The sequence below is a fragment of the Hypanus sabinus genome, chromosome 1 (genome assembly GCF_030144855.1).
Source record: "Hypanus sabinus isolate sHypSab1 chromosome 1, sHypSab1.hap1, whole genome shotgun sequence".
In the NCBI taxonomy this organism is placed as follows: domain Eukaryota; kingdom Metazoa; phylum Chordata; class Chondrichthyes; order Myliobatiformes; family Dasyatidae; genus Hypanus; species Hypanus sabinus.
Genome location: NC_082706.1, coordinates 107,360,208 through 107,381,802, shown reverse-complemented (window position 1 = coordinate 107,381,802; position 21,595 = coordinate 107,360,208). Strand labels below are relative to the sequence as shown.

Genomic DNA, 21,595 nt, shown 5'->3' with positions numbered 1-21,595 from the left:
TAAAATATTTAGAGCTTTCTTTTAAATTGTCTAAATTTTTAATTCCCTTGACTTTTGTCCACGTTTGCATCTGGCCCTCTTTATGCCTGGGACTTCTCTGGAATTTTGGAAGAGATAATGGCATTAATCTGAATTGAAATCTGTGCTTCACTTGTGCCACCTCCTGGGCTTTCCAAGCATTAGAACCATGGTAAATGTCTCTTTTCCTTTCTCCCTCTCTTTCAATTCCCTTATTCTTTGTGTATTTCTGCTGCACCATTTTCAATCCTTTTCCTCCCACTTTCCTCCTTTCCCCTGGCTCTTTTGACTCTGATTCTCCCCTTCAGCTCTTGTCCCCTCCTGACCTGCCATCTGATTAATGGAACATCAGGGAACCTGGAAAATTATGACATTTAGCTTTGTACAATTAAAATTTGTCTCAGATTCACAGAGTTTATTTACTTGGCATAAAATTACCATTGCCTATTTTTACTTTGTATTTTGTTTGCTTCTTTTAATTCCATGTTTTCTTTGGCATTGTCGACCTTTGTGTTATTCCCTTTCGTTGAATGTAAAAGGTGGGCACACTGACTACAAAGATCTCACCAACCAAAACTAAACCACAGCCATCAGCTTCCCTTAAGCGACCTGCGGCAGCTGTTCCAAGCCCCAATAAAAAAATCAATACAACCACTATGATGGCAGCTACCACTTCCAAGAGACTTCCTTCTAGTCCAGCGCGGTCTTTTTCTGCGACCACCAAAGATGTGAAACCAAAGGTAAGGGTGGAGAGGGTGGGTGTCATTGTTTTCTTTTTCCTAAATTTAATTAATTATTCCCCCTTCATTTATTAGATTTGTATGGATTACAATTCAACCCTGCTTTTGAGATGGTAATTGGGGTAAAGTCAAAACATGTGCCTCCCATCCGTTGTGTGTTCCAATGGACTTTGATTTGGCTAGATGTTCATATTTACCAGCAAATGAGTAGTCTCTTTCACTCTTGTGTAAATTGGGTGTATGAAGATGAATTAGTGGTGAGGGCAACAGCTAGTCTGTAAATGTGATTGTACGGCTGCACTTCTGTGGGAGTCTTAAGGGAGAGGAAGTTTGTTGGTTTGGTACAGGTCATGTATTCGGGGAGGATGCCGTGTGTGACTGAGAATTGGGTGCGTGATGGGAGTGAAGCATTTGAAGGTTGAGATATGGGGAGGTAGGTATTGTGTGCATGTTTGTGAGTGCATGCAAGAGAACAGATTTTCATTGCCTGTAGCAAGAGAAACTTTCTATGGCACAAGTAAAGGATGATATAGTTAGGGGTTCAAAGCATTATATGATTAGAATTAAATAAAAATGACTGTCTTAAAAATTGGCAGTGATGTATTTCTTCAGCCTTCACTGAAAAATGGTTCCTGAGATGTGGAATATAGCAACATTTTCCAGTGTCATATAATGAACCTTTTTGACAGGAAGCAATGTCGTAAAGCAGCTGCAAATTGTTAACAGACTTGAAGTTTGTTCACTGTAATTCATTTCCTCATATTTGTCAGTAAAAGAGTCAAAGATTGAAAGACATCATGGAGCTTGGCCATCAGATGTCTGAAGTCACAAGTGTTGTTTTATACTTAGCTTGACTGCTGAGTTCAGGATCATTTTTGTTCTGGAAATAACCTGATTTCTCTGTTAGCCTTGTAGTTTACTTCCACTCATGCTAGAGACGAGGTACAAATTTGCAGTGAGAAAGATTGAAAAATGACTCCGGGCAGTGATGCAGTCTTGTTTAACACCGGCTGCACTGTGGTTGGTTTTGTGCTTCTTTCAGTTAAGATGTCACCTATCCAGTATTATGAAGCAACCATAAGGTGAAAATGAATTTCTTTGCTTGTTGAATTTGAGGAGTGCAATTCATAGTCCCACTTGATGGATGAAGTCAAAAGGTTTTAATTGTTGCTGTTGTTTGCATTTCTTTGGAGTTCTTGAGTAGTGAAAGTAATGTTTATCCCTAAATCAACAAACCTTCACAGCTCTTAACGCACTGACAAGTGGTGATTGAAGAGGATCAAGAAATTACTTTCCCTGTAATACACAATTGTGAGATCCCCCTGCTATAACCACCATTTGATTTGTCTCTATTGTTGAAGATGGTCACATCCCTGGAATATCTTCCTCTTTCCAGATAGGAATGGCATGTTTGGAGATTTGTGATTGGAAGACCCTCTTCACAGAAAACTAAAATTCTATAAGGACACTGTCGGCTCCCAAAGCTTGTTAATTTTTAGTTAACATTTGACGACTTGTTGGTTATAAGTGACAGCAAGTATGGAATAAGTAAGTTGCTGCACTGTGGAGTTAATGTCACTCAGATCAAAGTTTCTCATATACAGAGAATGCTCAAAGAAACTGCTTGCCTACTTTTGAGGAATTCATTTCCAGCCTTGGCTCCGAATTCGATGCAACCTTCTGTGTTTAGCTCCTAGGTGGCTTTCATCAAAGAACTTGTGCACTTCATGATTGTCAGAGTGTTGTTTAGCCTTCTTCACTCATTGCTCGTGCCTTTTGCTCTTTACACCATGAGTTTTGTCTTGAGTCACAACCTTCATGTGCGTAAAGAGCTTCTTTTCACTTGAGGAATGGTAGAGCTTTCAACCAGGCAGGTCATGTTGTATGCACTGCTGACACCAGGCTTACAGAGTGGTCTGTTCCAGGCTTTGTCACCAGAAAAAGTCATTGACTCAAGGTTGTTCCCGAAGCCACTGAGAGGTAAAAAAATGAAACTTCCCCATTTACTCCTGTGATCTATGACCAATGATTTGTTAAAGTGGAAATGGAGTATTTGGAATGGCACTAAGCCATGCACTAGGACCACATGGAACCCCAGAATAAACAACAGAAGGAATTTACCACTTTGCATGTTATCTTTTAGCCCACCCTTTTGGACACCACTTATCTTCTCTGTGGATCCTACATTGACTTCAGCTATGTGGGGAAGTAAGTGAAAGAAAGTGAATTCAGACAGGGTACAGAGATGATCTGGTGCAGATAAATGTTCAGATTGAGGATGTTATGGGCAATTTTTGGGCTGGATGAGAACTATTCCAATTTGTGCTGGGAAGCATGGGAAGAGATAATTGGGTCCCAACTGAGATGTACATTTTTTTTGTTAGGCACAGATAAGGTTCCAGAAGACGAGTAGAAAGTTAGTGTTCCTTTACTTAAGAAGGGCAGCAAGACTGAGCCTGGTGCTATTAATGGAGAAGATACGGAGGGTTAGGGTTTACCATATGTACATTTCGAAAGGCTGGAGCTGATCAGGGAAAATCTGTATGGTCTTATTGGGGAAGTACTGCCACATTAGTTAGATTCAATACCTTAAGCAGGTAACATTGAAAACAGGATGATGGGTACCATCTAGGTAGACTAAAATAAGGCACAAGGCCCTGCTCAGTAGGCTGGTCCAGAAGTTTAAAGTCCATGGTATCCAAGCTGAACTGGCTCTGGCAGAGACCCAGCATGGACCATGTGGCTTTCTTCCATCCTGTAACTTTCTGATCTTAAATTGCCATGGCATTAAAAAAAAGTTAAGTTTCTGTCTGTTTAGCTTCATGTGTCTGATTAAGTTCTTGGGTGATATACAGCCATTAGGGCAGTTTGAAGAAAAGGGATAAAGCATTATCCTTGAAATATTTAGATATAGAAGATAGAAGAAAATGGCTTTGTGGGAAGTTTAATGGAGGGGAAATATTTGGAAAGAATACTAGATTTAGAGGGGAAATACTAGAAAGGAAACATTTCTTGTGGTGGAGAGCATGCTTTCTTAACCTCAGGTCTTAAGTCTAAATCAGGAAAGGATGGGCTAGAGAAGATGTTAAAGACTGATACAATGGAACATGGTGAGTTAGAAGAATAGTGAGGGTTGGAGTGTCCATGTACTGGGCTTCATGCAGGAAAAATAGAATTATAGGCTTAACTCATGTAAAATAACATTTTTATGTTGCTGATAGGAAATGTTTTGCAAATATCAGATTTGGAAAACACCAGGTTTTGGATGAAATAAAATTATGTAGAAAGCATCTTAGCTCATAGGAAGTTCATATCTTTGTTTAGTTGATAGATCTGATTGAATTTTCTTCTTGAACGCAGCTAGAGTGCTTCTGTTTGAAACAGCGATTATGAATAATTGTATTCAATCATGCTTAAGTCACAACTAACGTCTCAAAATCAGTGAACGGAATCAAGAACGCTAGCAATATATAGATAGCCCTACTAGAAAGGCCTGACACTCAACCTCTTTAGAAGTGACGCAGGGCAAGTTGCTGATGTGTCAGAGGGGGAGTGCTTTGGGACCAGAGACCATAATTCTAATAGTTTTTAAATAGATAAAACTAGTGTGTAAATTAAAATCCTACATTGGAGCATGGCTAATTTTGAAGATAGGAACTTGAAAAGGTTGATTGATAGGGGGTGTTAGCAGGTAGAAAGGGAGGGGATGGCAAATGGGAGGCTTTAAAAATCAGATGGGGATGATTCAGGGCCAAAGTGCTCCTTATGGAGAGAAGTGCAGGGCTGGCAGGATAAGGGAACCCTGGCTGACAAGGAGTCTTGAGGCTCCAATCAGGAAAAAGGAGGAGGTATAAGCAGATAGAATCCTAGTAGGAGTGCATTTAAGAAGGAAATTGGGAGGACAGTAAGAGAATTTGAGACATCCTTGGTAGATAAAGTAAAGGAGAATCCTAAAAGATCTGAACTTTTCCTCTCCCTGTACCGTTCTAAAGAATAGGTTCCAGTAGGGATCAGTGTGTTTATCTGTGTGTGAGGCCACAAGAGATCGGGAAGGTCTAAAATGAATACTTCTCAGTTGTAACACACAAAATGCTGGAGGAACTCAGCAGGCCAAATCTTCGCAAACTTATTCCTGCAGCATTTTGTGTGTGTTGCTTGGAGTTGCAGCATCTACAGATTTTCTCTTGTTTCTGATTTCTCAGCTATACTTTGGAGAAGGATATGGAAGCGACAGAGTTCAAGAAAAATAACAGTGATGCCCTGAAACATATCAACTTTTTGAAAGAGGATGTGATGGCAGTATTGAGGTGCATAAAAGTTGATAAATTCTCAGGGCCTGGCCAGGTCCATCGTAGGATATTGTGGGAGGCAAGGAAATAAATTGCTGAAGTCCTGGGTGAGATTTTTTAATCTTCATTAGCTAGGTGATTTAACGTAAGATTGGAGGGTGGTTAATGCTGTACCTAAAGAAGAGCTGTAAGGACAAGCCGAGGTAAGGTTTGTGATGACACCAAAATTGATGGTGTGGTGGTTTAATGAAGAATGTTATATAAAGTTACAACAGGATCCAGATCTGTTGGGAAAGTGGACAAAGGCATGGCTCTTGGAATTTAGTTCAGGCAAATGTGAAGTAATACGTTTAGGGAGGTTAACTTGGGGTAGGGCATACACAGTGAATGGCAAGGTCCTGTAGATCTGCAACAGAGTTCCCTGACCCTCCCCCTCCTACTTTCAAATCTCTTAGTATCTTTCCTTTCAGTTAGTTCTAACATCGGCCCGAAACATCGACAGTGCTTCTCCCTATGGACGCTGCCTGGCCTGCTGAGTTCCACCAGCATTTTGTGTGAGTTCCCTGAAAGTGGTGACATAATTGGACAGTAAGCTGAAGAAGGCAAATTGAACACGCCTTCATCGATCAGGGCACTAAGTACAAGAGTTGGAATGTCATATTATGGTAGTACAAGACATTGATGAGACCACACTTGGAGTATCATGTGCAGATCTGGACATATTAAAGGAAGGTGTGATTAAGCTAGAGAGGATGTAGAGAATGTTGCTGGGACTTGGGGATTGAGTTATTAGAAGAGATTGGATGGGCTGAGACCATTTCCTTTAAAGTATTGAAGGATGAGCTTATAAAGATTGATACTATCATGAGAGGCATAGATAAAGTGGATGGTCACGGAGTTTTTCCCCAGGATAGGTAAATCAGAACTAGAGGGTGTAGGTTTAAAGTGAGTGGGGAAAGAATTAAAGATGACCCAAAGGGCAAGTTTTTCCACACAGACTGTTAGGAGACAAATCTCAAGATTGTACATCATATACATACTTTGATAGTAAATGTACTTAATGAACTTTATGCTACCAGAAGAAGTGGTGGAGGCAGGAACATTCACAATGTTTAAAAGACATTTAGAATGGTACAGAGAGAGGAAAAGTTTAGAGGGAAATGGGCCAAACACAAGTTTAAAAAGGTCTAGCTCAATTAGGCTCTTTGGTTGGCACAGATAAGGCTGAAGGGTCATTTTCCATACTATGTGACTTGGTCATCACCCGGTTGCTCTTCTTCTGCAGCTGATAAGCCAGGCGTAACATGTTAGCTGTAATTAGCAGCATTGGAATTGAAAATTAATCTGTAATACTGTGCTTTGTGTAACTTGCCAGTATATCAACTTGGCTCAGTTGGAAACCCAATTAGTTCTTTAAGAACAGTCGAATTGGCAGCTCAATATTTTGGGTACAGGGTTTTAGGTAAAAAGGAAATTGGAAAGAAAGCTGACATAGCGATATTGGTTTACCACACTATTGCAACTATGAGGAGGAATTATATTATTTAGATCAAGAAATGAAGATACTTGCATTCAACTGAACCAAACAAGGACAAGCACGCTGCTGAGGTATACAGTATTAGGGGAAGGTTAAAAGGCAGCTATGTGTGCACATTTCTGACTAGTACAGAAATTAATCAATAATAAAGGGAGGTTTTAACCATCTTAGAGTTAACCCTGTAAAATTGTAGTCATTTTAAATCTGAATGCAGCTTGATCAGGCAGTTCTGGACTTGGTTTATGGGAAGAGCCATCAATGGGAATTTAGGCATTGTTCTGAAAAAGGGTAAAGATTGAACTTCTGTAAGATTGAGTTAATTTAATTAATCCAATTTCCTAATTTATATATATGGTGTTATATATATATATAATATATATATAATTTATATATATGGTGAATAAAGTTGATCCTTGACTAGGCTGGAAACTGCAGTGGGAAGTATTCAAAAAATAGTTAAGCATGACTCCTCACTGTCCTAAATCCTGTCAGTAATAGCCAAGGAATTTTGAAGATGTGTCAGGAATATAGGCTTTTTGATAATGTAATTTAAATAGATGACAGTGTAATATAAATCAGTCCAAATTGAAATTTCCATTTTAAGAAGGTAAGAGATGCTGTAGTGCATTAATATTTGTGCAGCTATCTTTCAAGTCGTTCTTAAGTCGAGATTCTCCTTCCTGAGTTCAGGTTTGCATGGATGTTCGTATTCAAGAAAGGTCAATAGGTTTCCTGTTGTTCAATGCATCATTAATCCTTCAAGTAGCGCCACCATTGTATCCTGCCCTTTCTTTGCTGATTTCTAATACAGCTTGTTACAAACGTCTGTAATTTTCACTTCCTCTGTAGAGTCTTAAGAGCAAATAAAAGTGTAACTTACCGTCTCATTGGTTTGTTGGTTCCTAATGTAAGCAAATTGACTGCAACATTTATTTTAAATTGTCCATTATTCTTGAAAGTGTTTAATAGTCAATGAACTATTTTAATATGCGTGAGAGATGTATTAAGTTTCTATACACATTGAATACATCTGTTTTGTCATCAAAGTTGGCTTATTTTCTTGCATTCTGATGCTACGTAATAGTTGCCATACATCTTGTTTTCTTTATTTTTACAGGCAACTGAGTCAAAGAGTCCAACAAAGCCCCCCTCATCCAGACCACCATCTGCAGGTGTGACAAAAACACCCAGTAACACGACTGTTAAGAGCAGTACAACATCACTACAAAAGGGAGCAGCTACTGCTGGGTCAACTCCAAGAAATACCACAGCCTCTACCCCTAGAAGACCAACATGTACGTTACAATATTTTCATGTAAGGGGCATTGGAAGGGTCAGTACACTGTGTTAGCTAATGACTTTATAACCTTGTATGTTTTTGGTTCTTACTTGCCATTGTGTGAGGATAGATGATAATTTCCTCCTCCTATGATTTTTTTTGTTTAATTAGTTGTGCTAACTGAAATATATCTAGATAAAATATATACGCTTTTAAATTATAGCATGAGCATTTGTAAATATTTGAGAAGGCAGAGCTTCTTGCTGGCTTCTTGGTTCTTCTGAAACTTGACCTTAAATGTATTGGGTGTTTGAGTTGAGCATAGTTCCATGCTAAATATCAATAGCCCTCACCTAATGAGTTCAAAACTTAAATTTTTTTCACTGATTACATTTTGAAATAATAAATTGCTTCCAATTGTGAGCCTCTCTCAAAACAGTTGTTTCCACACAAACTGATCAGTGTGGATTAGCTATTTTCTATCAAAATACAAATATAAAATCTTTCAGTCTGGCTCAGCCCATCCTTCAGAATGACCAGAATTATGACTCAAGAATGCTCCTTGTGGAATTCTTTGGCCTTAGGTCATGCAGTTATAGCATGTAACAATGGGCTAAGGCCCAATCTCTGAGCAATTTTAAGCAAGGATCATATAACCAAATCTATAAAGGGTTTTGTTTTTCCTACCAAAGGAAAAGGGTGTTTATAAAGTTATAAGGTTATTAGAGTAGGGAGAGACTGTTTAGAGCTAGCACCTTAAATTGGTAAAACTATTATAACTCTTTAAACGTTTTATTTTCAGCTATCAAAACTGAACCAAAATCTACAGAAGTTAGGAAGCCCCTGTCTGCAAAGTCTCCCTTGGGTAATGTGTGTTTTTTTTTTATTTCTCCTTTTATTATTGTGCATTTCACTTTCTTTGCAATACTCCTCCTCTCCCCATCCCACCTTTGTCTTTACCCAATGTGTTGGCCATCACTGACAGCAATGGCTTTGCATTAGCACATAATTATCTATCTTTCCACACTCCTGAATTTTCTTGCTTGGGATATAGTTACATGTGCACCAGCTGTCATCTAGTACTTCATTTATATTTGCATTCCTAGTGTGTGATTAGAGAAAACATAATCACACATATAAGAAGACATAAACACAAGAGATTTGGAGGATGCTGAAAATCCAGAGCAACACACAGGAGATGCTGGAGCTACTCAGAGGGTCAAAGAACAGTTGAGGAATCAACAGTTGACTGGAAAGGAAGGTGAAGAAGCCTGAATAAGAAGGTGGGGGAGGGGAAGGGACATATGCTGGCAAATGATAGGAGAAGCAAGGTGAGGGGGAAGATAGGTGGGTAAAGAGGGAGCGATGGTGAGAAACTGGGTGGTGATAGTTGAAAGAAGTAAAGAGCTAAAGAAGAAGAAGGAATCTGATAGGAGAAGAGAGTGGACAGTGGGATAAAGGGAAGGAGAGGGCACTAGAGAGAGGTGACGGGCAAGTGAGGAGAAGAGAAAGGGACAAGAAGGGTACCAGATTGGGGAATGGAAGAAGAGAGAAGGGGAAGGTGAAATTACAGGAAGTTAGCAAAAGAAATGCTCATGCCATCAGGTTGAAGGCTACCCAGACTGAATATGAGGTGTTGCTCCTCCAGTCTGAGCGAAGTGCTTGACACCAATCTACGTTGGGTCTCACCAATGTAGAGGAGGCCACACCGGAAGCAGCAGATACAATAAATGACCCTGTCAAACTTGCAGGCGAAGTGTCATATCATCTGGAATGACTGTGGCTCTGAATGGTGTTGAGGGAAGAGGTATAGCCTTCACTTCACAGTCAAGGCTACATTGAACAGTTGACCACAAATTTGGTGCTTTTATTTTGGACATTTATTTTTGATGCAAGTAAAGCTTCCTTGTAAGTAAACGCCTATAACAAATAAAAAACCTGATCTTCTGTGGAGGTATCCACAATTTGAGAACTGTGGTATAACCTAAAATGCTCATGGTGTCAGTTCAAGGACAGATGGATGTTTACTTGTGAAAGAATGTTTGAGGAATAGGAGAGAGCAGTGTAGTATTTTAGTGTAGGCATCTAGCTAATTTAGATGACATGCATTGTTCATTGCTGTAAAATAATGTCATTGTTCAACACGTAACTAGATCAACCTAATCTGGAAACAATTTATTTTTGTCAAGATTATAGCTTTCTTCTTGTTTTGATCTTAGGTGAGACGGGTCGCCTAAAGGCTACTTCTGCAACCTCTATTAAGAGTGCTGGCACTACCCCAAGTACGCCAAGCACACCTCTTGGTGTGAGTAGTCCTGGAACACCATCATCTAACACTTCTCGGGCACCCAGAACACTGGCTCTGAAGACAACAGCTGCTTCTGAGGCAAAAAGAGTGACACCTATTTCCCGTACAGCTTCAAAACCCACTGTAGCAGCAGTTCCAAAGCAACCACGACCAGCTAGTGCCCCAGCTCCAGACCTAAAGAATGTTAAATCAAAAATCGGATCCACAGATAATATCAAACACCAACCTGGAGGAGGAAAAGTAAGTGGTTTCTTATTTGAAGATAAATGAACGTCAATAATTTGATTCAAGCCCACTTTGATAAATTAAGTGAGAAGTAAGCATTGGAAATTTGAAATGAGAAACACATTAGTGGAGAATGAAGCTTCCTTTGTTCACCAAAGTTCAACCATGTAACATACTAATACTCCTATTAAAAAATGACTTGAGTTGAAGTATTGCTTTCTGTTTACTCAGAATATTCAAACAATGCAGAACAGTTACGTACTCCAAGAAATTTTTGGAAGTGCAGTTCTATTTTTAAAAAATACTAATATTCTGTATGTAACACTATTTGTTCTAAATATTAATTTCTCTTAATAATTTCCTCATCATTAATGTTTGCACTGTTCCTATTAGCCTTGTTGAACTTATTTATCTTTCTGATTTAATATTCAATGCATCTTGTAGCTTTTGAATATTCATTTGTCTTCTGTTCCACTCCTTGTCCAGCTCATCCATTAATTATGGGGCAATATTGAGAATTATAAAAGTATTCCAAGAAATTAGTTTGAAGATGTGTATTATTGCTGTAAGTTTGTATTCCAAAAGAAAATTATCAGCCAACATTTGAAAGAGTAAATATAATTGTGAGGTTTGACCTGAACTCTTGTCCAGCTCATCCATTAATTATGGGGCTGTATTGAGAATTATAAAAGTATTCCAAGAAATTAGTTTGAAGATGTGTATTATTGCTGTAAGTTTGTATTCCAAAAGAAAATTATCAGCCAGCATTTGAAAGAGTAAATATAATTGTGAGGTTTGACCTGAAGTCGTAACTCGATGAAGTCTACTCCCCATTCAGTTATTGAATCACTTTCATTTTGTTTCCAACACATTTTCCTTTTAACTCTAATTTAACTATTGTGAGAATAATATAGAATTTTATGGCAGAGTCCCAACTGTGTTTGTAACCCAGTGAAGCATGTTTACAAGTTTTGTTAACTCGCCTCTCTGCAAGTTTTTAAATTGTGTTATAAATTGTGTAATGTGGCCCCTAAAATCTAATCAAAATTAAAGTCTATAATCCAAAGTTTAATGTTAGGAATACAGGAGAAAAGTATATAGGGTTAATTCCAATATTAGGACTGCTGCATTGGAAGTTTTAGTTAGTAATCTTATAGGAAAGGATCCCCTTGCATTATAATAGGGGAGGATTTTTTATTCAAATTGATAGCAATGTGATAAATTTGAAACAGTTATAAAAATAAGTGAAGTCGTAAAGTTATTATGGCAAGGTGGCCTAGGTAGCAAATGACTGGAAAAAACAGTGCTAGAATCATTGAAAGTATTTGATTAAAAAAAAAGGCCTTTCTTTTCTGTACCTGTATGAAAAGAGCTACACAGTTTAATACCACCATTCAGTACAAACTCCAATTTTTCATGTATAGTCCTGTAAGTTTTTAATGTGGTGAATTTTTTACCATCCTTTCAGACAGTAAGTTCCAGTACCTATCAACTTCCGGTGATTTTTTCTCACTTATTCAATCTACTTTCCAAAGTTTTTGATCTCTCTATTACAGGAAATAGATCTTTCCTGCTTTATGTGTATATACCTTAATTAGATTTCTTCTCACCCACCTGTTCCAAAAATAAGATCGTGGCTGCCCAATCTTTCCTCATAGCTAGTCTTCTAGTCCTGGCAATATTCTTTGAAATTTAGAGACAGAAGCTACAGATGCTGAAATCTGGAGCAAAAAAAAACAAATTGCAAGCAGAAGTCAATCAGGCAGCATCTGTAGAAGGAAATGGCCGGTTGATTCTTCGAGTCAAGGCTGTTAATCCAGAATGGAAGAGTAGAGGGGAAATGGCCAGCATAAAGAGGTAGGAGAAAGGGGAGGGAAAAAGCTGGCAAGCTGGATAGGTCCAGGTGAGGAGGAGTAATTGGTGACGGAGGAGGGAACAGTGGAAATAATGACAGGCTAGGTCAAGAAAGGGGTGTAGATAATGGAATCCATGCACCAGCTTCTGTTTCTATCAGATTCCATTATCTGTAATCCTTTGTTGCCTCCACCTATCACCTACCAGCCTCTGTCAGTATTTTCACTTTCCCTTCTCCGTATGGATTGTGAAAAATTCTTCTCATCCCTACTGCAGTCCTAACTATCACTGAAGTGTCTTTCAACAAACACGAGAAAATCTGCAAATGCTGGAGATACAAAGCAACACACAAAATGCTGGAGGAACTCAGCAGGCCAGGCAGCATCTGTGGAAAAGAATAAACAGTTGTTGTTTCAGGCCGAGATCCTTCATCAGAACCTGATGATGGGGCTCAGCCCAAAACTATCGACTGTTCACTCTTCTCCATACATACTGCCTGGCCTGCTGAATACCTGTTAACAAGTCTCTGCTTCCTATATAGAGCTAATTTTAGTGCTGATCTCACTAGCAATTTTGCTTCATTGACTAGACAGTTTTATGGAACCCTTTCAGACCATGCTACTGCAAATCAATACATGCTTATTGTTTTCGACTTAAATATGCTGTCATAAATAAAAATTTATACTGTTGCTCAGAGTTCATTTTAATAAATTGCCCATCACTGATGTTAAACTGACTGTCCTTTGTCTAAACAATCCTCTAATTCCTGGCCCACTCCTGGAGACATAGAACACTGCAGAACAGAATCAGCCCCAATGGCTCACCTGTCCACTGATGTACACCTTGACTGTAGATCTCCATACCCCTCCCATCCATATTCCTGTCCATGTTTCTTTTACTTTGAATGTTGAAATTGAACGTATTTGCATCATTGGCAGCTCATTCCATGCTGTCACAACCCCTTAAACTTTTTCCCTCATCACCATTAACCCATGACTTCTAGTTCTAGTCTCACCCAACCGAAGTGGGAAAAGCATGTTTGCATTTACCCTATCTATACTCCCTGTAATTTTGTATATGTTTATCAAATCCGCCCCCCTCATTCTCCTACACTCTCGGGAATAATGTCTTAACTTATTCAACTTTTCCCTGTAATTCATGTCCTCAAGACTTGGCAACATCCTTGTAAACTTTATCTGATCTATCAGTTTTACTGACATCTTTTTTACACGTGACAAAACTGCATTCAATACCCTAAATTTGGCCTCACCAACATCTTATGCAACTCTTACCATAATATCCCAATTCCTGTACTCAGTGCCTTGATTTATAAAGGCAAATGTTTTGAAAGATCGCTTTATGATCTTATCTGTCTACTTTCAAGGAATGATGGATCTTTTCTCCCCGGTTGCTTTATTCTTTGACACACCTCAGACCCCCACCACTTTGTGTGTAATACTTTACTTTGGTTTATCCTACCAATGTGCAACATCTCACATTTTTCTGCATTAAATTTGTTCTGCCACCTTTCAGCCCATTTTTCCAGCTGGTCAGGATCACACTGCAAGATTTAATAGCTTTCCTCACTGTCCACTGTGTCCCCTGTCTTGATGTCATTTGCAAATTTGCTGATCCAGTTCATCACATTATCATCCAAATCATTAATATAGATAAACAGCCACAAACTCATCACAGAGTCCTGATACAAATGACTAGTCAAGTTTCAAGTTGGAGAAACAGCCATTTGCCACTAGTCGCTGGCTTCTCCCACTAGCCAATGTTGAATCCAGTGGACTACTTCATCTCAAATGCGAAGCAACTTAACCTTCTGGAGCAGCATCCCATACAGTTCTTGTCAAGGGCTTTGCTAAAATCCGTGTAAACAACATTCACGACTTTTGAACATAACTATTTTTTCATCAGCCTCCTTGGTTACCTCCTCAAAACTATAAGAAACATAGAAAACCTACAGCACAATACAGGCTCTTCGGTCCACAAAGTTGTGCTAAACATGTCCCTGCCTTTAGAAGTTACTGGGCTTACCCTTAGCCCTATATTTTTCTAAGCTCCATGCACCTATTGGTGAGACATGACCTACCAGGCACAGAGCCATGCTGACTATCCCAAATCAGGCTGCCTTTACCTGAATACATACACAGTATATCCTGTCCCTGAGAAAACACTTTTAATAATTTAGCCACGACTGACTAAAGGCTCATTGACCTATAATATCCTGGCTTATAGGAGAGTGGGGGTTGGTGGGGTGTGATGTGGAAACCAAGCAGGAAATAACTTAGTTGTTTCCAATCTGAAAATGTTTTGGAATATAAGTGCATAAAGAACTCAGAATGAATTCAAATACATTGGAAATGCTATATTTTTAAAACATTGATCTATTGTGTTTTGTTGGTATGTATTTTAAATGACTAAACTGGGTTAATCATTTGATTCTTTTAAATTTCAGAACATTCTTGAGTTTCTCCCTCATTACATTTGCCTGTGTACTTGTTTATTTTTCCATCCCTTTTTGGTTGTTTATTTAGGCTAAATCAGTAGAGAAAAAACCCGATCCAGTAAGATTGAACCGAAAAGTTGAACCCAGCACTGTGAATCGAGTAGCTAAAACCACAGCTACGAAAGATAGCCAAAAACAAACCAATGGCAAAGTGAGTGGATGACAGTATATATGAATATTTTTTCATTATGTTCATTTTTAAGTTGATACATATGTAAGCATTTCAGTCTCATTCGTTTTTCGAGCATTTCTGCAGATTGTTTTTTATCACTGAATGGTGTAATAAATTACCACACTAAGCTTTTACTTCTAGGAGCTTTGGATCCAGTCAAGCTTAACATTTGTATGAATAGCAATAACTTGCATTTTTACTTCTGATTTTCAAGAAAACATTGCTTTCCTTCATTCTTCCCTTGGCTGCAGTATGTTATTACCCCTAGCCACTCTCCTACGTCCACTGCTTTCATCTCTCTTGCCCCGAATGCCTGTAGACATCTTTTTGGTCCTTATTCTCAGAAGGAGTCCACTCAGACCATTGATACTTGTTTCTGCTCTTTGATTTAGTTGTATTTATTTTCAGTTTATCCTTCAAACTTTGCAAATTTCTTTCCAATAGTATTTAGCTTTATTTTAGATATATTCAGAACCTTTGGGAAAGCCTTGACAGAGGGTGCTTCTATCACCTTTCAATTACTGCATTCTAGGCCACAGGATGGTTAGTGTCTCTATTTTGTTATTTATTTTTAATTCATTATCTTGGCTTACTAACCAATTTGCTTAAGAAATGCTTTCTTCTAATGTGCGATATCAGAGGTAGTAATTATTCTTTTATTACAGGTCAGTTCAGTTTTGCGTACTGTAAAGAGTAAAATTCAAACTTCAGACCTTCCTTGTAATAAGGCCCCATCCTTTGTATGATCCTGTTAATACAGCTCAATACAGTCTTCAAGGACATGAACTGTCAATTCTGTTTCAGCCAAAGCATTATCACATATATGTAATAGTTCTGTGTGATTTTTTTCTTTATTTTCTCATTCATTTGTTTCTACTTTTTGATTTAGTTGTTATTTTTATCATCAGTTTTTCTTCATATCCTTGCAAATTTCTTTCTAATAGTACTTTAATAGTTTTATTTTAGATTTCTTTGTAAGCTCTATGAAAGCTTATCTGGAGTCTACTTCCATCACCTTTCAATCTGCAGCCTTCATCAGAACACTTGTTATTACATCAAAGAGCTCAGTCTAGTTGGTCAAGGAATACTTAGTATAAAAAAAAGTGTTGAGTGTTACTTTTTAACCCATCTTTCCCAAGGTGAAAATTAATTTTGTCTTTGACAATAGTTCTTTGTCATTTTACCACTACAGATAAATTGGTTACCAAGTCTATCTGTTTCCTTATCTGAGTAGCTTACAAAATTTGCAGTTCTCCGATCTCGTGACTCCATTCCCATGATCAAGTAGGAATCAAAAATTCTGCTCAGGGCTTCTCTCACAAACATATTCTGTCTGGGCTATGTACCTTGCTCATTTTGCCATGTTTTTTCATATGAGAGATACAAAGTATCTATTTTCCCTGTCTCCACATGAAGATTTCTGATTTCAAAACATGAATAACTGCAGATACTGCAATCTGAAATAAAACAGAAAATAGGGATCTGTGGGAAGGAAACAGAATTGAAATTCATTTCAGAGACTTTTTATTCAACATGGTTTCAACTGAAACATTGAGATTTCTGTTTTGTATTAATTCCTTCTGTTGATTTGAGAAGCTTGGTGGTTAGCACTTCTGTGTTGAGGACCTGGGTTTGATGTTGACCACAGATATTGTCTGTATGGAATTTGCACTTTTTCCTCCAAATATTCTCTGGGTTCCTCCTGCATTCAAAGATGTACTGGTAGGTTAGTTGGTTGCTGTTAATGACCCCTTCATTTGAGTAAGTGAAGAAAAATGGCAGCACTGCAGGGAAGTGAAGAGAGGGGTATAGAACTGATGGATTTAACCAGTGTCAGCATCACCTATGATATATTGGATAATCTTCATGCAAAATTCAGTACCGAATCATGCAGAATTGGAAACTCTCTGGTTTGAGTTCGAGTCTATTCTGAATGAATCCATCCCACCACATAATCACAGAAAAGTTGCAGTACAGTATGCTATTTTCCGCCTTAGTGTCTGTACTGGCTCTGAATGATAAAGATCAAAAGCAGGTCCCTTAGCATATCATATGTAAGCCAACCATCAAAGACCTATCTGTATTGGCTCATGTATCACCATTTGGTCTGTAGTCTATGTTTCGTGCTCATCACTCTAAAAAGGTAAGGATCAGATGCTTAATGGTTCTGAGGGTAGTTTATTCAGGAAGGGTGAGTAAGAAAGATGATGTAATAGTCATTAAGACAAATATATTACTAGAAAGATTGTCTTTGAGATTGTATAAAAGGAACAATAAAGGAACTGTAATGCTACTGAACATATTTTATGGACTCAATCAAATTGCAAAAGGAAATAAGAGTCTGGGTCTGTTAAGAGTCTGTTAATTTCTGTTTTCAAGGAACAATCAGTTAGTTCTATTACCCTAACTTTTTTCTGATGTCATTGTTGAACTTGTGCCTCTATTGGTGTATTCCAAATCCTAACTACAACTACACCAATGTTTTCCTGTTTGTAGGTTGCTATCTTGTGCAGGTCACCTTTAATCTGGCATTATCAGTTCTTTAGATGGTTGAAAGAGTTTTTCTTTATTTCCTCAGTACATGAAATTTTCAGATCTCCTGGCCTTCCCTGCTGTCAGAAGAACAGCCACAGCTTCTCCAATCTACCTATGCCATTTTAATTCTTAACACCTGGAAGCATTTGAGTAAACCTACTGCTTCTCCAAAGCCTTTACATTCTTCTGAAGCATGGTGACCAAAACTGAAAATAGCAATACTGAGCCAAATTGAGATTTTTTCATGCTTAGTACTACAACCTCATTTTATTACTTTTTTTGTTTGTGAAATCCCAAAATTGTTCTGTTAATTTGATGCATCATAATAAAATATTTTTGCAGTGATCCCTCTATTTCAAACTGCGTGGGTTGATTGACTTCTTGTGCTTTACCATTCTATAATTTCTGTTCCTTACATCTTGTCCCTTGTACAAAGTTGAACATAGAGCAGTGTAGCACAAAAACAGACCCTTCAGCCCATATTGTTGTGCTAAACTAATGAAATCAGTAATCAAATGCCCACTAAACTTATCCCTCTTCCTACACAAAGTGTATAACCTTTCATTTCATGTGCCTTCCTAATAGCCTCTTGAATGGCTCTATCCTTTTGCCTCCACCACCATTGCAGGCAGGCAGTGCATCTCAGGCACTGAACTGTGAGTCTGAGTGTGTGTGTAAAAATAACACTTGGCCCACACATCTCCTTTGAACTTATTCTTAGTTGTAAATGCATGTCCTCTGATATTACACATTTTTAACTGTGGGAAAAGATACTGGATGTCTACTGTATCTCTGCCTCTCATAATCGTATAACCTTCTGTCAGATCTCTTCTCAACCTCCACCATTCCAGAGAAAGAAACCCAATCTCTCCCTACATTGTGCTAATTGCACTGATAAATTGTCACGAATCAGAATGGTTATAATTTGATGGTCCTGACCTCTGATCCAGTTGCTGCAGTCCTTTATCTGAAAGCATAAATTGGGCTGAGCTAAAACAATGGTGACAGAGGCTGAATTTTGTGATTTGGCTCTTTACCAATAATTGTTCTTTTAAGCAATGCAGTAAGTGGTAAGGAAATAAAATCCTCCCTGAAAGGCTCTAAAAATACTGTTTCTTGCTAAATGTTTTTGAACCATGTAGTTAACATGTTATACTAATAGGGTTAGGTCTATTGTATATCAATGGTCACGTATTAGAATGACTAAAGATGGCAGACATGCCATACTCTTGCTTGCACTTATTCCATCTCTGTTTAGCACAGATTCATCTGATTTGACAATAATGCATATGTGTAGGTGGCAGAGGGAGGGGTTGGTAGAAGAAAGGAGAGAGAACATCCAGATGGTACCTCAGAAGCAGTGTTATCTTTCAGAGGTTGAATTAATGATGAAATCTGCTCCCATTGTAATTGATTCATTTAACTTTCAGCTCTGAATTTATAATCACCTGCTGCACTGCAGCCTTCCACTGTAAAGATCTTCTCACTGAACTGACTGCCATTTATATTTGGCACAGATGAGATATTTTTAGGGTAAAGGTGGCATCATGCCAGGAGTGATCTCTCACGATAATCCGAGCTTTGAAGTGAAAGTATCAAGAATATGTTTTCCTATTCTGTTGTATAAGAGCAGCTCACAGTTCATTTTTTTTTTACAGTCATCAATTACATTTCTCCAGTTAACATAAAATTTTTTAGTCCTTCCCTGTAGTTCTGCAGCAACTTTATTCCCCATAGTTAAAAAATTTGCAGCTGATTCTTGACTGCTACACCCTAGTTGTCAACTTAAAACTTGATATTGCTAAAACCTTTACAGCTAGATTTGTTCTGTGTCAGTTCTATAAATGTGTCCCCTGCCTTGTTCAGAAAAATTTGGATAAATCCATATTGATCAGACATTCTCCTGAAATAACTCAGTTCCGGTCTTAAGTTTCTTCCCCCCCCCCAATTTCTTGGTGTTACTAAAGAACTGATTTAAAGTTAAGCCTGTTTCCCTCAGCAGCTGCCTCCAAGCATTTGTTTAATAAGCCAGTCTGTTGCAAGGCCAACAGACTAGCACCATGTCTTGTGTGCAGTCTTTACCCATGCAACTTAGAACTGATCTCAGCAGTTAGTTAAAGCATTCATCTGCCACTTTTACAGATGGGTTGCAAAGATCTTAAAGAGAAGCAGTGGGTTATCTCCAGTGTTGTTGTCAATACTTACTCTCTTTCCAATATTCCAGTCAATAATGCTTGCTGGTTTTAAGAGTTTGCTATCCCCACTCTCCGATGCTGGAGAGGTAGAAATGGTGGATGAACTGAACAAGTATTTTTCATCAGTCTTTACTGTGGAAGACTCTAGCAGTGTGTTGGAAGTTCCAAGTGTCAAGTGTCATGAAGCGTCTGAAGTTACCATTACCAGGGAGAAGATTCTTGGGAAACCTTGGGTCTGAAGGTAGAAAAGTCACCTGGACCAGATGGTGTACACCCTAGGGTTCTGAAAGAGGTGGCTGAAGAGTTTGTGGAGGCAATAAGCAATATAATATTTTGATCTTCCAAGAATCACTGGACTCTGGAATGGTTCTGGATGACTGGAACATTATAAATATCACTCCACTCTTCAAGAAGGGAAAGAGGCAGAAGAAAGGAAATTATAGGCCTGTTAGTCTGACCTCAGTGGGTGGAGTCGATTGTCAAGAATGTCATTTTGAAGTACAGAAGCACATGATAATGTAGGTTGTAGTCCGCATGATTTCCTCAAGGGAAAATCTTCCTGACAAATCGGTTGGAATTCTTTGAAGAAATAACAAGCAGGATAGACAAAGGAGATCAGTGTATGTTGTGTATTTGGATTTTCAGAAGGTCTTTGACAAGGTGCCACACATGAGGCTGCTTAACAAGCCATGGTATTACAGGGAATTTTCTAGCATGGATAAAGCAGTGGGTGATTGGCAGGAGGCAAAGAGTAGGAATAAAGGGAGCCTTTTTTGGCTGGTTGCCAGTGACTAGTGGTATTCTACAGGGGTCTGTGTTGAGATAGATTCTTTTTATGTTATATGTCAATTATTTGGATGATGGAATTGATGGCTTTGTTGCAAAATTTGCAGTCAATACAAAGACAGGTGGAGTGGCAGGTAGTTTTGTGGAAGTAGAGTGGCTACAGAAGGATTTAGACAGATTAGGAGAATGGGCAAAAAAGTGGCAGGTGGAATACAGTGTCGGGAAGTATATGGTCATGCACTTTGGTAGAAGAAATGAAAGGGTTGACTATTTTCTAAGTGGAGAGAAAAAGAAAAAATCTGAAGTGCAATGGGACTTGTGCAGGATTCCCTAAAGGTTACGTTGCAGGTTGAGTCTGTGGGAGGACGACAATTGTGATGTTAACACTAATTTCAAGAGGACTAGAATATAAAAGCAAGGAGGTAATTTTGAGGTCTCACTTAGAGTATTGCGAGCAGTTTTGGGCCCCTTATCATAGAAAAAATATGCTGAAACTGGAGACGGTTCAACAGAAGTTCAGGATTAAATGACCGCTCATATGAATAGCGCTTGACAGCTCTAGGCCTGTATTCACTGGAATGCGAAAGAATGAGGGGTGATCTACTTGATGCCTATTGAATGGTAAAAGGCCTTGATAGAGTGGATGTGGAGAGGATATTTCCTATGGAGTGTCCAAGACCAGAGGACAGAGCCTCAGATGAGAGGGGTGTACTTTTAGAATAGAGATGAGGAAGAATTTCTTTAACAAGAGAGTGGTGAATCTGTGGAATTCATTACCACAGGCAGCTGTGGAAGCCAAGTCTTTATGTATGTTTAAGGTAGAGGTTGATAGATTCATGATTGGCCAGGGCATGAAGGAATATGGGGAGGAGATTAGGGCTGAGAGGAAAAACAGATCAGCCATGATGAAATGGTGGAGCAGACTCAATTGGACAAATAGCTTAATTCTACTCCCATATCTATGGTCTAATGATTAGGCAGTAAGTTGTATCAGAACAGGGCTGTTCTGTGATTACTTTTCACCTGAATCTGTCATCAGTTCCGATGGAAAGTTATTAATCAGACAAAAGTTGTTCAACCTAAAACTATCTTCATAGATGCTGAGTTTTCTCCCTAAAGTTATGTTTTGATCTAAAGTTACC

At 38.5% G+C, this 21,595-nt stretch overlaps 1 protein-coding gene across 4 annotated transcripts in view; it reads left to right on the top strand.

Annotated features, from left to right (window-relative positions):
• The window catches only part of LOC132396313 (microtubule-associated protein 4-like), a 282,482-nt gene that overhangs the window by 228,434 nt on the left and 32,453 nt on the right, over positions 1–21,595 (top strand). For all 4 annotated transcript variants that reach the window (XM_059973844.1, XM_059973840.1, XM_059973849.1 and 1 more), the window contains 5 exons: positions 558–758; positions 7,702–7,879; positions 8,666–8,728; positions 10,083–10,411; positions 14,794–14,916. In XM_059973844.1, the coding sequence (XP_059829827.1) occupies positions 558–758; positions 7,702–7,879; positions 8,666–8,728; positions 10,083–10,411; positions 14,794–14,916 (894 nt within the window). The remainder of the gene's footprint in view (positions 1–557; positions 759–7,701; positions 7,880–8,665; positions 8,729–10,082; positions 10,412–14,793; positions 14,917–21,595) is intronic.